General features: G+C 36.6%; 1 protein-coding gene across 1 annotated transcript in view; it reads right to left on the reverse strand.

The window, feature by feature from the left end:
• Positions 1-2,571: 2,571 nt before the first annotated feature.
• The window catches only part of phf10 (PHD finger protein 10), a 37,792-nt gene continuing 26,698 nt past the window's right edge, over positions 2,572-13,665 (reverse strand). The window contains exons 9-12 of the mRNA XM_060831269.1: positions 12,069-12,221; positions 5,786-5,894; positions 4,407-4,595; positions 2,572-2,831 (exon numbers count right to left, since the gene is read on the reverse strand). Coding sequence (XP_060687252.1) covers positions 2,746-2,831; positions 4,407-4,595; positions 5,786-5,894; positions 12,069-12,221 — 537 coding nt within the window. The 3' untranslated portion in view covers positions 2,572-2,745. The remainder of the gene's footprint in view (positions 2,832-4,406; positions 4,596-5,785; positions 5,895-12,068; positions 12,222-13,665) is intronic.

Raw genomic sequence — 13,665 nt, forward strand, 5'->3', positions numbered from 1 at the left:
TGAAACAAAAATCACGGAAAGTGCTGGAGAAACTCTAAGTCTGTCAGTATCCGTAGAGAGAAAAACAGAGTTAATGTTGAGTTCAGTGACCGCACCCCCTATCAAACACTCTGGTTTCTACTATAAAATGCATCTTTACTTCTACTTTTCAGTCAACACTAGTAGCAGTGTAAAAGAGAATGCCAGATAGGAATCTGTCGGTCAGTACGCAACCTCTCCATTGTCACCTCTTCAGTCATAGCTCCTTGTGGTGACAAAGTGAAATGCTTGCATCCCCAGGTTGAAGCTCCAGAGGAATCCATAGATTTGTACTCCAGTGTGTTGGCCCACCTACATGGCGATTTGCCCCTTGCAATCGCAGAACAGATTCCCACCTCAGGGTGAATAGCTCCACAGCTTTGTTGATAGTTCAGGGGAGTTGAAAGCTAAGACAGTAAACCCTGACAGAAAAAGTCTTGAGTGGACCAATTTCTAAATGGTGTCTTATTTCTGGCAAACCCAGCCAGATGCATCCAAGGAGATCAAGGGGGAAGAGTCATATTTGGACAGCCTAAGGCCTTCGTCAATTTTGCATAGGACTGTGCCCTGAAATGGACACATTTTGTTGCAGAGCATTAATACAAAAAATGTTACAAGTCACAAGCAGTAAACTCAAGTTGATTGAGGTCAGCCACCGCTCACCTCAAATCTGGCAGCCCCTGACGAGTAAAGAGCTGATCCACCACATTGCATCTGCTCCAATGGCTACTTAGAACTTACAATCCCTGCTCAACAGTGGTGGGATTTCATATATCAAGCAAACAGACAAAAAAGAAAAAAAACTTTAACTGTCACTTCACTACATGGAACTTAAACATTACTGAAAAGAGATGATTTTCTTCTTGCACTCATCAGGACTGCAAGAATATCTAATTTCAGAAAATTAGAACAGTTTATGCTAAAAGCAAAAAAAGTGTGTTGATTGTTTGGAAAGTTGATTCTGATTGCTTTCTCCATGGCATTGCCTGAGCCAACAGCAAACTACGGACTATTTAATCTTGAGTAATTTGAAAAAAAGTACAAGGCTTGAACATTTTCCGTTCTTGCAGAGAACAGGGTGAATATCTATCACCTCTAGCAAGAATAAATTAGCTACATTATAAACTCAACTAATTGTCTTCAACTGGTTGTTAGTGCAGCTACCAATGCACACTGATTCGTTCCGGAGGTGCTGCCTAATCACAGAACCACATTGAGCAGCGGATATTTTTCTTTGGGTGTTGCAAGTGCAGTTTGTATTCTGCCTAGAATGTGCAGTTCGATTTGATCACCCAATCTTTGGAATATATGGCCCATTTACCTGCTATCATTACATTCGCACTGTAAAGTGGCACATCAAATTGCGACATATCATAGAATCTTCAGGTTATTTAGTTGCACTGATGGATCATATGCTACTAGTGCAGCACCAGTGAGATTCTTTGTACTTGCTTGGGAAGGGAATCAGCATCCCTTCCCATTACACTTCCCATGTGTGATGTATCAGGACAAGAAAGGGGAGACAGATTTGGGATGACAGATAATCAAACAAAAACAAAATTCTTTTCAATTAAGTGAAAAGTCAATATAATTGAATAAGAGCTCACTATAATTAGGAGACCTTTTTTTACTCATTCAAAGGATGTAGGTCTCAGCCAAAAATTATCGTCCATCCTTAATTAGCCAGAGAGCAGTTAAGAGTCAAGCACATTTGGCTGTGGATTTGGAATCACGGGTAGGCCAGACCAGGTAAGTAAGTGCTGCAGATTTTCTTCCCGAAAAGGACATTAGCGAATCAGATGGGCCTTCATGACAAGTGACAGTGGTTACATAATTGCATCAGCTTTTGCAAAACCGGAATTCAAATTTCACCATCTTTCAAGGTGGTATTTGAACCCTTGTACCCAGAACAATAGTCTGGTGCTCCAATTTAAGACCATTCACTAATGTGGAAGCAATCCATTCATTTCCAACCCACACCTTGTTAGTGCAATGAATATAGTTATATGCCTTAAGATTTTCTAAGCCATGAGCAGTTCAAGACCTGAGTAAGATGGCTAAGAGGTAGGCTTCTAGGTGGTTGCTTCTAGGAGAGAGTTCTTCCTTCTGGTGAAAAATCAAGCACAAATGATCAGTGTCCTAAAATCAGAGCTAGACTGTACAGGAGTGGAATCAATAAGCACTTCTTCCACACAAAAAAAAAGGTAGAAATAATGGGTGTTTCTCCCCAAAAGGCAGTAGATGCTGGGACAATTGGAACTTCCAATTTAAATAACAGAAATATTCACTGGGTCAGGTAGTATTTCTGGAGAGAGTTAATGTTTCAAGACAATTATCTTCATCAAGTGGCATTGGGTGTGAAGACCAAAGATATGGGAGGGAGTGTGGTAAATGGAGTTGGAGGTACAGACCAACCATGATGTGAATGATCGGTGGAGGTAACAGAGAGGCTGGATGAGTTTCCATCCATAAATTCTGCTGAATTTGGCAATTGACTAAAAAACTCCACACAGCATATTGTTATCCCAAATAAAATCCATGCATACACATGGCTTTGTTTCATTGACATTTTATTTGTTTCAAAATTTTTCATACAAATAATGGAAATGATATTTATAAAACACATTAATATCAATGTAAGCACCTGATATACCGAGTCAACCAAAGCTTCAGCAAGAACTTTAATCTGGCCCCACATTTTTCTGGATTGGTTCTGACATTGTAGCTTCATCCTTCTTTGTTATTTTTGGCTTTCCGTCCCCTTTTCTTAGTTGTGGAAGGAACATTTGCACAGCACTCACAAATCCAACGACCTGAAACAATTCAAAAACACCAGTCTTATGCTGCATAATGGAGCCATCATATATAGACACACAAACACTCAACAGCTTCACTGAAAGGGGATTCAAAATGGCCAAGGACTTGGCAGGCAGGATTCTATCCTAACTATTCTGATCCCGCTATAAACAACTAAATTTGATTTTCACCAGCCATTCAAGAGATATATACTCAAGTACAGAGGTGACCAATTAGTTCTTAGTTGCATGCTTTTCTGATCATTCATCTACAAATTTTATTTTAGATCCAGGTTTCCCATTTACTGTTGAATGTTCATAGCCTTTGTACAGTTTCCTCCAATGCATGTCAAATACATGTCATATTGCCCTAATCTTCATACTGCAATTAGAATTAATAAAATACTTCTAACGCAAGAAAATGTCTGTTCAACAAATGATAATTATGTTTTTCCATACTAAATTCTCACTGCGCTACTGCCTAATTCACCTACATTCAGCTTATATAAAGTCCTCGTTAGACTGCACCCAGAATACAGTGATCAGATTTGGATAGCATATGTTACAAAGAGCATATTGACCTGAGAGGGTGTGCAACAATGATAGCTAAACTTCAATTATTAAACTGTGATGGGATATTGTGCAACTAAACTTGCAGAGCCTGGAATTAGAAATAATGGGTGATTTAATCAATGTTGTTTTTAATATATTGAAGGAGACAGAAAGATAAAGAAGTATTTCTGCTGATTGGCAGGTCAAGGCCTGGGTTCTGATGAAAGATCACGAACATAAAACACAATTTCTCTCTCCACAGAAGCCATGACAACTGCTGAGTGGTTCAGGGAATTCCTATTTTTATTGTAAGACTGCAAATTAGACTAAAAATTAGAAGTGGATCTTTTATGAATGAAGTCAGAAAACAGTTGTACTCACAATAGGTTTGAAGTTTAGAACAGTCTTCTGCAAATGGAAATTGACGTTCAGCCAATTGTAAATTTTAAATCGGAGATGGATAGAATTTTGTTATCCAGAAGGTGTTCAAAAATACGGGGCAAAGTGAGGTAAATGGAGTTACATTACAAATCAGTAATGGGCTCATTTAAAAGCAGCAGTACTGGCTTGAAAGAAGGTTAAATGGTTCATTCCTGTTTCTCAATAAAATTCTTTCAAAGACACAAAATAGAACAAGACTACATATAATCATGTAGTCATGATTTGGAGATGCCAGTGTTGGGCTGGGGTATACAAAGTTAAAAATCACACAACACCAGGTTATAGTTCAACAGGTTTAATTGGACCATAACCTGGTGTTGTGATTTTTACCTTTATAATCCTGTACTGTGCATTTCTCACTACTGTTCTTGTAACTTGTAGGATAACTGCTTTTATTAACAATATGCTGGAGATCTAGCAGTATAAAATAAATTTTGTTTTATAAAGAAGTTCAGTACTAATCCTACAATTATTAATCTAAACTTTTTAGGTTAATAATCTCACCTACCAAACCAAATGAACAGTCACACATTTTCTATAGCTGACAATTAAAATATCAACAGGAATCGCACAATGCTTTAAAATGCAGATGCACATTACCTGAAGGGATGGAAGCAACTCCTACACAGAAAGTGTGATACCCACGGTCGCATTGATCACAGAACATCATTTCTTCCTCGTGATGTGGCTGGCCGCACACTATGCATGTCTTGCATTCCATACACTGCCAAGGGTAGGTTTTTATTACAGCCACCAACTCTGTCAACATATCCAAGCAAGATGGATGGCCTGCGGAAAGCATTTGCAAGTTACCTACTCAAAAGTATGTACCTTTTATGAATCAGTCACCGAGTTGTTTCGAATAAGAATAGCCAATTATGATGATCCAGCAGAACAATATCAATTGGATGTGTGTTGGTCACAAGAGCATTGAAATACAAGCTGCACCTCTCCATCAGTGTTTTAAGTTCTGTTTTAATTTTTAAAGTCACAGACCAGGCATTCAGTCCAACAGGCCTATGCTATGATAAAGACAGAAAATGCCACAAATATTCAGCAGATCAGGCATTCATGGTGAGAAAGAGGATGGATGTTTCATCAGAAAACAATATGACTAATTTCTGCAAAAGACCATGAACCCAGAACATTAACTTTGTTTCTCCCTCCAACGTGTTGAGCATTCCCAGCATATTCAGTTTTAATTTGATTTCCTCCATATGCCTTTGCATTAGGACTATGGTAGTGTTTCAGAGAATCTTCTCCCATCCTATTTCAGTTCATCCCATCAGCCTATACAGTTATTCCCTTCCCTCCACCAACCAACCCACAAAAAGTACTTGCTTAGTTTTATCTTAATGCACATATCACACACTCCTCAACCTTTTCACATGTAACAAGTTGTGTTTTAATCAGAATAAATTCTTGATTCAATAATTAGTGACTTTTTTTTAAAAGGGCTCCCTAATTTTGAATTCATAACAATTCATCTCCCCAATGATATGCTTCCATAATGTTCAAAATCTATAACACTCCTGAAGAAGTGAGCCTTCATAGTAGTTTAGGCTTTCTTGATAGTTAGATCCTCTCAGTTCATCAGTCCAAATTCTTTCAGCACTTTTTCCCCCAGAGCATTAGCATTCTTTTAGAAATGGGAAGTATGGTCAAACCAATTTAGCACAACAATGAAGTTTAATGTTCTATAATATTTTCATAATGTAGAAGTTTTCTAATAACATCTATCAATTAACCTTAGCAAACTGAAGTACTGCACTCTCTCACAATTCAGCCTTTTTTTTTAAAAACAGGCAAGACATTTGTATCACGTAACAATTCACCATATGGGTGATCTGAGGAGCCTAGTTTGTGTTGTATTGCCAACTTAGTGTTAACCAGTTCACTCATCTCCAGTACACTTCAACTATATTACATACAATGCACAAGAATGAATAGTTTTCACCAGTTAGTTTGGGCCAACTTACCACTGTTGTCACACTGGGAGCAGTGTATGAGTGCCTCAGGTTTGTTTTTCTTGTTGGATTCTCTACCCTTTAGACAAATTCCACATATTGCATTTGGAATGATCTTAGGCTGGAAGGGCAATAGTTAGAACAGCACTGTAAAAATCATGTCAGTGGAACTAGAACACAGTAAGGGCTCAGCAGGAAGAGAATCCTGGTTCTAAAAGATTTTCTTGCTTGTGGGTGCAAAAATACAAACCAGTTATTTAGTTTAAAACCAGTGGATCAACCTTAAATGTTATTACAATTACACTACGCAGATGGCACAGACTGATAAAGCTCTTAAAACACATGGGGCTTTAGTTTAGAGCATGCATATAAAAGGCATTAAAAACAGACAGACAATCATGACCAAAGGTGGAGTAAAGCGTATATAGAACAAGCTTTGAAAGCAGGCTGTTACTAAATTTAAAAACTGGGAGCGACACCTTAAAATAAAATGTATGCAAATAAAATTAGTACTGAAAATTCAGAAACTAAATTAGAAATTAAAACTAAAGTCACATTTGGAAGCATTTATTCCAAAACTCTCATTTTCTAAAGGCCTTTAGTAACTACATATGCATGCAAACACGCATCTGCACGTGTAAACAGAAAAAAAAATGCATCCAGCACATTTCCATCACATTTCAGAGTATCAGATGTATTATAAAACTAAAAAAAGGAAAACAAACAGGCATTTTCCACTGGAAACGGGAAAGTTGCAAGGACCTGCTGATTGTCAAACTTCCCTTAGCAACAGCAACTAACTTCTAAATGTACCTATTTACAAAAAAAAAATCTTGCAGCCTTAGTGAGGGAGGGGAATGGGCAAGAAAATTATGCATGAAGTGGCATAATGGTCCCATTATAAAACAGTATAGCATCTAACCTACCAGGAGCATCTTTAGTAAAAGAGCAATGTTATTTAAAATAATTTTGTAAATTTCAGCAGATTTATTCCACTTCCTCCTACTGAAATAGCTTAATCTATGTTACAGATATTCCTACAAAAGAATATCAGAAATAGTGCCAGAGTAATTTATTTTAAAAATAAAATCTTCTTCATAGATTCTAATGTTCAGAATTGAAAGCTGTGAAGCCTATTTGGAGATCATTAACCTCGTCGCACAAAATATCCCCAATTAAATAATTTGCAATAAATGAATGCATCTGATAAATTCATGTACCAGTACCCAGAAGATGCTGCTGTCAACTCAGCATTTAATATACAACTGCTCAAAAGAATTGTTCTGGGTGGAGAGGATTCTGCAGAGCCACAGTGGAATGCTACTCACTTTCTAAAAGATGACAGAGGCACTCTTAAAATCGGCTTAATGTTTTATTAAAAAGTTGTTCAGATGTGAAAAGTTTACATCAAAAATTTGGTAACAGGTATTTAAGTACTTTTTAAACTGAGGCTGCGTATCTGAAAGGCAGCACCTCTTAAATAATTATACTATAAAATAAGATCTATTGAAATCCATTGAAACAATGAAACATCTTACTATTTTTACAGTTCTGAGATTATTCTACAATTATTTAAAACAGAAAACTAAATGTAAAACTGTTGCTTGAACATCAAAACATTGTAAAATTCACTGTACTAATACCTAGAGTGCCAGCCCTCAGCAAAAGTCAGAAATACAGTTCAGGTTCAGATTGTTTACAACTTTCTTTCATTTTACTGTTTCTCCACAAGTTCTGCTCCTCTCGGAGAAACTATGCACCAGCCACTCAATAAATTACGATCATTCTACAACCATTAGCACAGCCACAAATAGCGACTTATGTAGAAAAAAGTGCTTATATGCAAAGGATGCAAGATATTAAAAGGTAGACTGTATCTATGTTGGTTATTTAGCATGTTAAAAAGCGCGGTTTGATGGATGATCATGAATTATATTTGACCCTTATTTTATGTCTATAATTAAATAAAGCTAAAGTCATATTCTTGCCTCATCAGCAGCTTAATAATGTTGCAGTTACACTGGCCAAGAACGAAATACTAGTGTTATATACAATGTGTATTGTATTACCTTTGCCAATACTCAAGAAATAAGAATTTGTTTGCCCCCTGCTCAGGACTTGCACATTTATTGTTTTCATCAGTAGTTACGGTGGTCCAGATAAACTGAATTTCAAGTCTAATTCTCTAACCGGCTGAGATTCAAACCATTGCCGCTGCCTTCCCATCTGGTACTGTTGTTTCCACCCTACTTCACACCACAAATCAACTGCTGCTTTCACACTCACACTCAACTTCCCATGTTATTACTCTGCTGACAACTCCAAAGAAAATATCAAGGTAATCGCAAAAAAATGCTAATAGTTACAAGCCCATGTTTTAAAGCAAATATACAAATGCAAAGTGGACAAAATATTATACAGCACAGAAGGAGGACACTTTACCCACCCTGTCAATGCTGACCTTTGAAACGATTATCTAATTAGTCCCCTGCTCTTTTCGATGGTTCAAATGAACTCAATCTGAGGACGAAATTCCCAACTCGCTGTTAATGAATAGATAGCTTTCAAAAAAATATAATTCCCTTCTCAACAAATGTTAGAATATCCATCTTGTCTCATGAGGCCTGGGATTGAACATTTCACTACTAAATTAAAATAATGTTTGAAAAGAGAAAAGTTCTTCAAACAGATGAAACTATTTTTTTCTCTCCAGTATGAAATAATGTGCATTTACATACCACTCTTCATATCCTTAGAATATCTTAAAATACTTCATATCTACTGAATTACATTGAAATACATTCACATTTATTTTGGCAAATGACAGACCCACTTTGCATACAGCAAGATCAACAAACAGTAATAAATGACCTGCCATCTAACAATGGTTGTGGAATGGTTCTACATCTGCCTGAAAGATAGAGCTACAGCCACAACTTAATGTCTCATCTGCACTTCTGAAAGTACAGCATTCCCTCAGTACCTCACTGAGCCACGGGTCAGGACGATGTGCTCAAGGCTTGGTTTGGGACTGTGAATGTTCTGACACCAACGAAAGCACACCAGGCCATACTGCCCCTACTGGGAGAAAGAAGTTATACCCTGCAAGGGAAACATCTAATCTTCTCTTAAATTCCACTTCAACCACTGGTGTACACAACAAATTGCATCCAAAACACAATCTCCCATTTGCTGACAAAATAAAATCCAAGATATGCAACTATCTTTCTGGAAAACTAGAGATAGGTTTTTGGAAATGAAATTTTCCTTTGTTTCTAGCTCAGCAGCACCGTCATATCAAGTTTAACCAACTTTTAGAGTATGAAAATGGAAAACTCCACAACAACTTTGTGTGTCAAATTGAAGTGACCAGAAGGAAACAATTATTCCAATTGTGTTTCGCAGGAACCAGCAAAATTGGTTAAGTGACGACTGCTACTCACTTCAAATTGCGCTTTACAATGTCTTAATGCTCTCATCATATTCATCAGTCCTTAGACAAAAAGGAGGAAAAAGAGAATTAAAGTTTAGTCCAAACTTTTCTTTCAAATATTTCTGCTCCAACAAATTAATTTCTCTACTGAGCAAACTAAACTTCACAACATCCAAACACCTCCCAAATGAATTAAAATGTTCTACTCTCCAAGTTCAGCATCTATGGGAAAACTAGAAAGCCAGCTACAGAAGTCATTTCAGCCAATATTAGGCTCTGGTTTAAGAAGAACAAAACACTCACGTTAGCCTGAGAAAGGTATCAATATCAGACTAATCGTCAAATTGTTTTGTGTTGTGAAGTACTAGTGACAAAGATAAATTAACACTGGTGTAAAATCGCTGCTGTAACCTGTTCACATTACTAATACTGAACTGCACCATTTTAAATGTAGTTATGAGTGTTATTCCCATTCCAAGGCAATTTTCTAATTGAAAGTAGTTCTTCTGTACAGAGGTGATGCAAAGCAGGTTTCTACACAGGGCTGAGAAAAAGCAATAAAACATCATGTTTATCTCAAAAATATAATAATGAGCACATCTGTCACTAAACTAACTGCTCATTTGGACTCAAGCCAACAATTAAAATAAGCCTTTCAGCATGTCATAGACAAAAGTTCTTTTACTGCACTTTACTCCTACTACCTACACCCAAGCACCTCAGTACAATAAAGCATTTTTTTTATAAAAACAAAAAGATAGAAGATACAGCACAAATAAATAAAAGCATCAAGACTAATTTTCATGACAACTTGGGAAAAGCATAGAGCACTAAAACACTAATTCACAGTGAACTTAGTAGAAAACACATTCATAAAACTTAATAAATGAGGTCACCTTAACTGCTCAGTGAAAATAATTTCCCCAAGAATACAATGATCATATTTAAGAGAAATGTAATCATCAAATTTTGCTGCTCTTCACAGGAAAACAAGGATGCTGCTCAATTTTTTGAGAAATGCAAACAAGATCACTGTTTGTATTTTGGCACGAAAGCAGCCAAACGTCTAAAGTTTTCCCTACAAATCTTCTCTTCCCATTTGACAACATTGACTTGTTCTGCATTCATTGGCATTTTGCTAATTCAATATGACCGTTACAGGTCACAGCCAATGCCTTAAGGATCAGGAGGCAGAATCCTGTGGTTGAAATTCCCCTTCCGAGCCTGTACAGCTGAGACCAACCATAGCAACTAGCACCCCTACTATAGGTCCTGTTTAGGTTAGCTGCATAGGTCAACATAGGTAAGTTATCAAACCTGGGACCTTCTGGACGGCATGTATTGCTCAGCAAGTCAGTTAAGCCATGGAAAAGACTATTTCATCTAGCCTGAATAAGCATTGCTAAATGGAGTCACTTTTTTCTTCCAAAATTCAGTCATGTTACCAGAGCTTGATGCAATATTTTGCTTGATAATTCACTGCCAATTGTTAATCAGTAAATTTCAGTAATTAATTTGTTTGCCTTCACAAATCACTGATGATCATCTAGATACCACCAAAAGAAACTACACTAAGTGGACTTGTAGGAAGTAATCTCACCTTGGGCTATAGATGATATTTGCAAACTAGAAGATCATCAGAAACCCATAATGGGATTAACTGCTTCCAGACATCCATTTTATTCAAAAGCCTGGACATACTTTCTGTTAAATGTGCGTGTAAATGGAACAAAATGCAACAAAGCAGCCTTGAATACTGATACTAAAAAAAATTGAAATTTAACTTCATTTTTAAAAATCTTCAAGGTCTGAGGAATAAGTATTCTCCCTTCCACTGACCAACTACATATATACAACCAAATAGATCACAAACTCCAACCTCCAGTAAAGCTCACAGATATTTAATCCTTTTTTTCATTCTAAGGCTGGCCTGAAAATAAGAGAAGTAAACAAATGAATGAGATTTACTCTCAAGCCCTTGCATAGGCTAAAACTCACCTGGAGAAACAAACAGTTTAACCTCAGAAGTAATTAATTCTTCATCTATAAAGGAGCTAATAACAATGACAAGCTACTCTTCTCCTAAACCAGGCCGTTGCTGGGCAGAAATTGAACAAAAAAAAATTACAATTTGTTTGGTTAGAAGGTAAAACTGAGTGCTAAAACAGTTATTGTTTGGCTGGCGATAGACATTTGCCAAGTTCAAGTAAATGATCATTGGGTATTTTAGTAAGCCACGGGTGATACAATTGTTCCAAGTACCAGACAACCAGAATCCTTAAATTCTGGGAGGTTCTTGTAGTCCAAGGACATTCTGAAGCCAACTGATCTGTTGAACATAGTGTGCATGAAACACATTACTGGACTAAAACATCTGATGGTAAATGTTGAAACTAGAAAAGAAAAAGTAAATATACCAGGCTACACGGAAATATAAATCCAAACATAAAAGCATTTCAAAAATAGTCAAAAATACAACTTTGACTTTTTATATAAAGTATGCTCTTTAGCAATAGAATCAGCAGAATCTAACAACAATAAAAGTTAGTAATTAAGTGTGACACATAATACAGATATGTATATATTAAAAAAAAGCAGTAGCTTTAGCAGAGAATAGCAAGCCCCAGGAGAACAAGATACAAGCCTAATTCAGTTTCAGTAGAGAAAGAAAAGAATTCAGATAACTTCACCAGTGAATCTCAGATGAAATAAAACAGGGTAAGATAAGGAAGCAGAAGCGAGAAACAGCAGGAGATGCATTAGTGGATTGTGGCTAGTACAGGCTGACCAATTCTACCCAGTACAACAAAAAAAAGGGAAAGGTTCATCAGAAATGAAGTCTCAGGGGCTTTTATCTTCTACCTTGTACCCAGTAACTGATTTGGGTGTCACACTTCGTTTTGGCTCTTTCCATGGCCGTGTTCCTTTTTCTTTTGGTGTCTGCTTTCCCTGTGAGGAATCATCTTGATGTTCAATAGGGCTTTCTGCATCTGTTGTGCTCCCAGAAGAGGTATCCTAAAACAAAAGTGAAACAATAGTCCGTTGGGCACCACAGTTTGACAGGATTTAACAGAGTTGTACTCAAATGAACTGAAAGTGACAAAAATACAAAAACGCCACCATGAGTTGAAAGGTGTTTGGGAAAAATCATTCAAAAGCAATACAATGTGCTAAGAGAAACACAGACAGGTGTGGTGATGTCTTTAGAAACTGGAAATCTACTGGCACAGAACTTAAAAGGTGGTTTCACTGCCAGAATGTTATCTTTTTATATACAAAAAAACCCTCAAGGAACAGCAGAACTCTTCCAATTATCCAAAAGGGAGACATTTCCTTAAAAGTAGTGCTACGTCATTCAGGGGTGATGTCAGGAAGTACTCCATCAAACAAAGGTGGAGGAAATTTGGAACTCTAAAGCTTTTGAGGCAGAGATCAATTAAAAATTTCAAAACGGAGATTAATTTTTGCTAGGCATTAGATCATAGAACCAAGATGGATGTATGGAGTTAAGAGTCAGGTCAGCCATTAAAATGAATGGTGGTGAAACAGGCTTTATGGGCTGAGTGACAGATGTCTGTTTTCTCCATACAGTCAGCATTTGAAAGCAATGACATTTCAACTAAAAACCTAATCCTCTGACAAATTGTTAATATTTACACTAAAGTAGCATGAATATTGAACTGAATTGGAACAAAAGTTAAAATTAGCTGAATTGGGAAGTTCTAAATGGAACCTACAGGTTCAGGACAATTAGTTCATGATATATACTAACTGAGAAAAAAGTCAATTATTTATTGATGCAGTTTTTATACATTTATAGATGTAGACACTGTAAACACAGTGATATCTAGATCCTTATACTCATTTAGCAAAGCAACAAAAATACTGTTGTTTAGCAAGACAAGGTCCGTACCAATACTTATGAATACATACTTGCAATGTTACTACTTAAAATCATATCGGCAGACACCCTGGTAGCTCCCAGGATGCCCAGAGATTTCATAACCTAAAAAGAAAAATCACAAGTGTGTACTCAGGAAGTGAAAATTCCAGGCAGGACAGAATGATTGTTTTCAAAAAGGAGCCATGCTTTTTCATGTTACTGGAAATTTAAGAACATGAAATTAAGTATTTTAGAGGAGCACTATAGGCAGATACATAGCTGAACAACAGTATGGTAACTTTCCAAAGGATAGCAATACCTGGTTAACTTATGACTTTGATTTTTAAAAAATACCAAAAATCAGTAAAATAATTTACCACCTTTAAAATTACAATTGTCTCAACATAGCTTAATTTAGCTCTAGCTAAGTTGAATAGGAACTCCTTCTCTAAAGAGATCAAAGGTGGTTATGAAGTGGGATTAAAATTGGTGAATAAATTCCTTTTCCAAACAAAAGCGGGAAAGCGTAGCTTCAAATAATAAATGTTGAATAGATGAGAAAACACCTCTACTAAC

The sequence above is a fragment of the Hemiscyllium ocellatum genome, chromosome 10 (assembly GCF_020745735.1).
Source record: "Hemiscyllium ocellatum isolate sHemOce1 chromosome 10, sHemOce1.pat.X.cur, whole genome shotgun sequence".
NCBI classification, from domain to species: Eukaryota; Metazoa; Chordata; class Chondrichthyes; order Orectolobiformes; family Hemiscylliidae; genus Hemiscyllium; species Hemiscyllium ocellatum.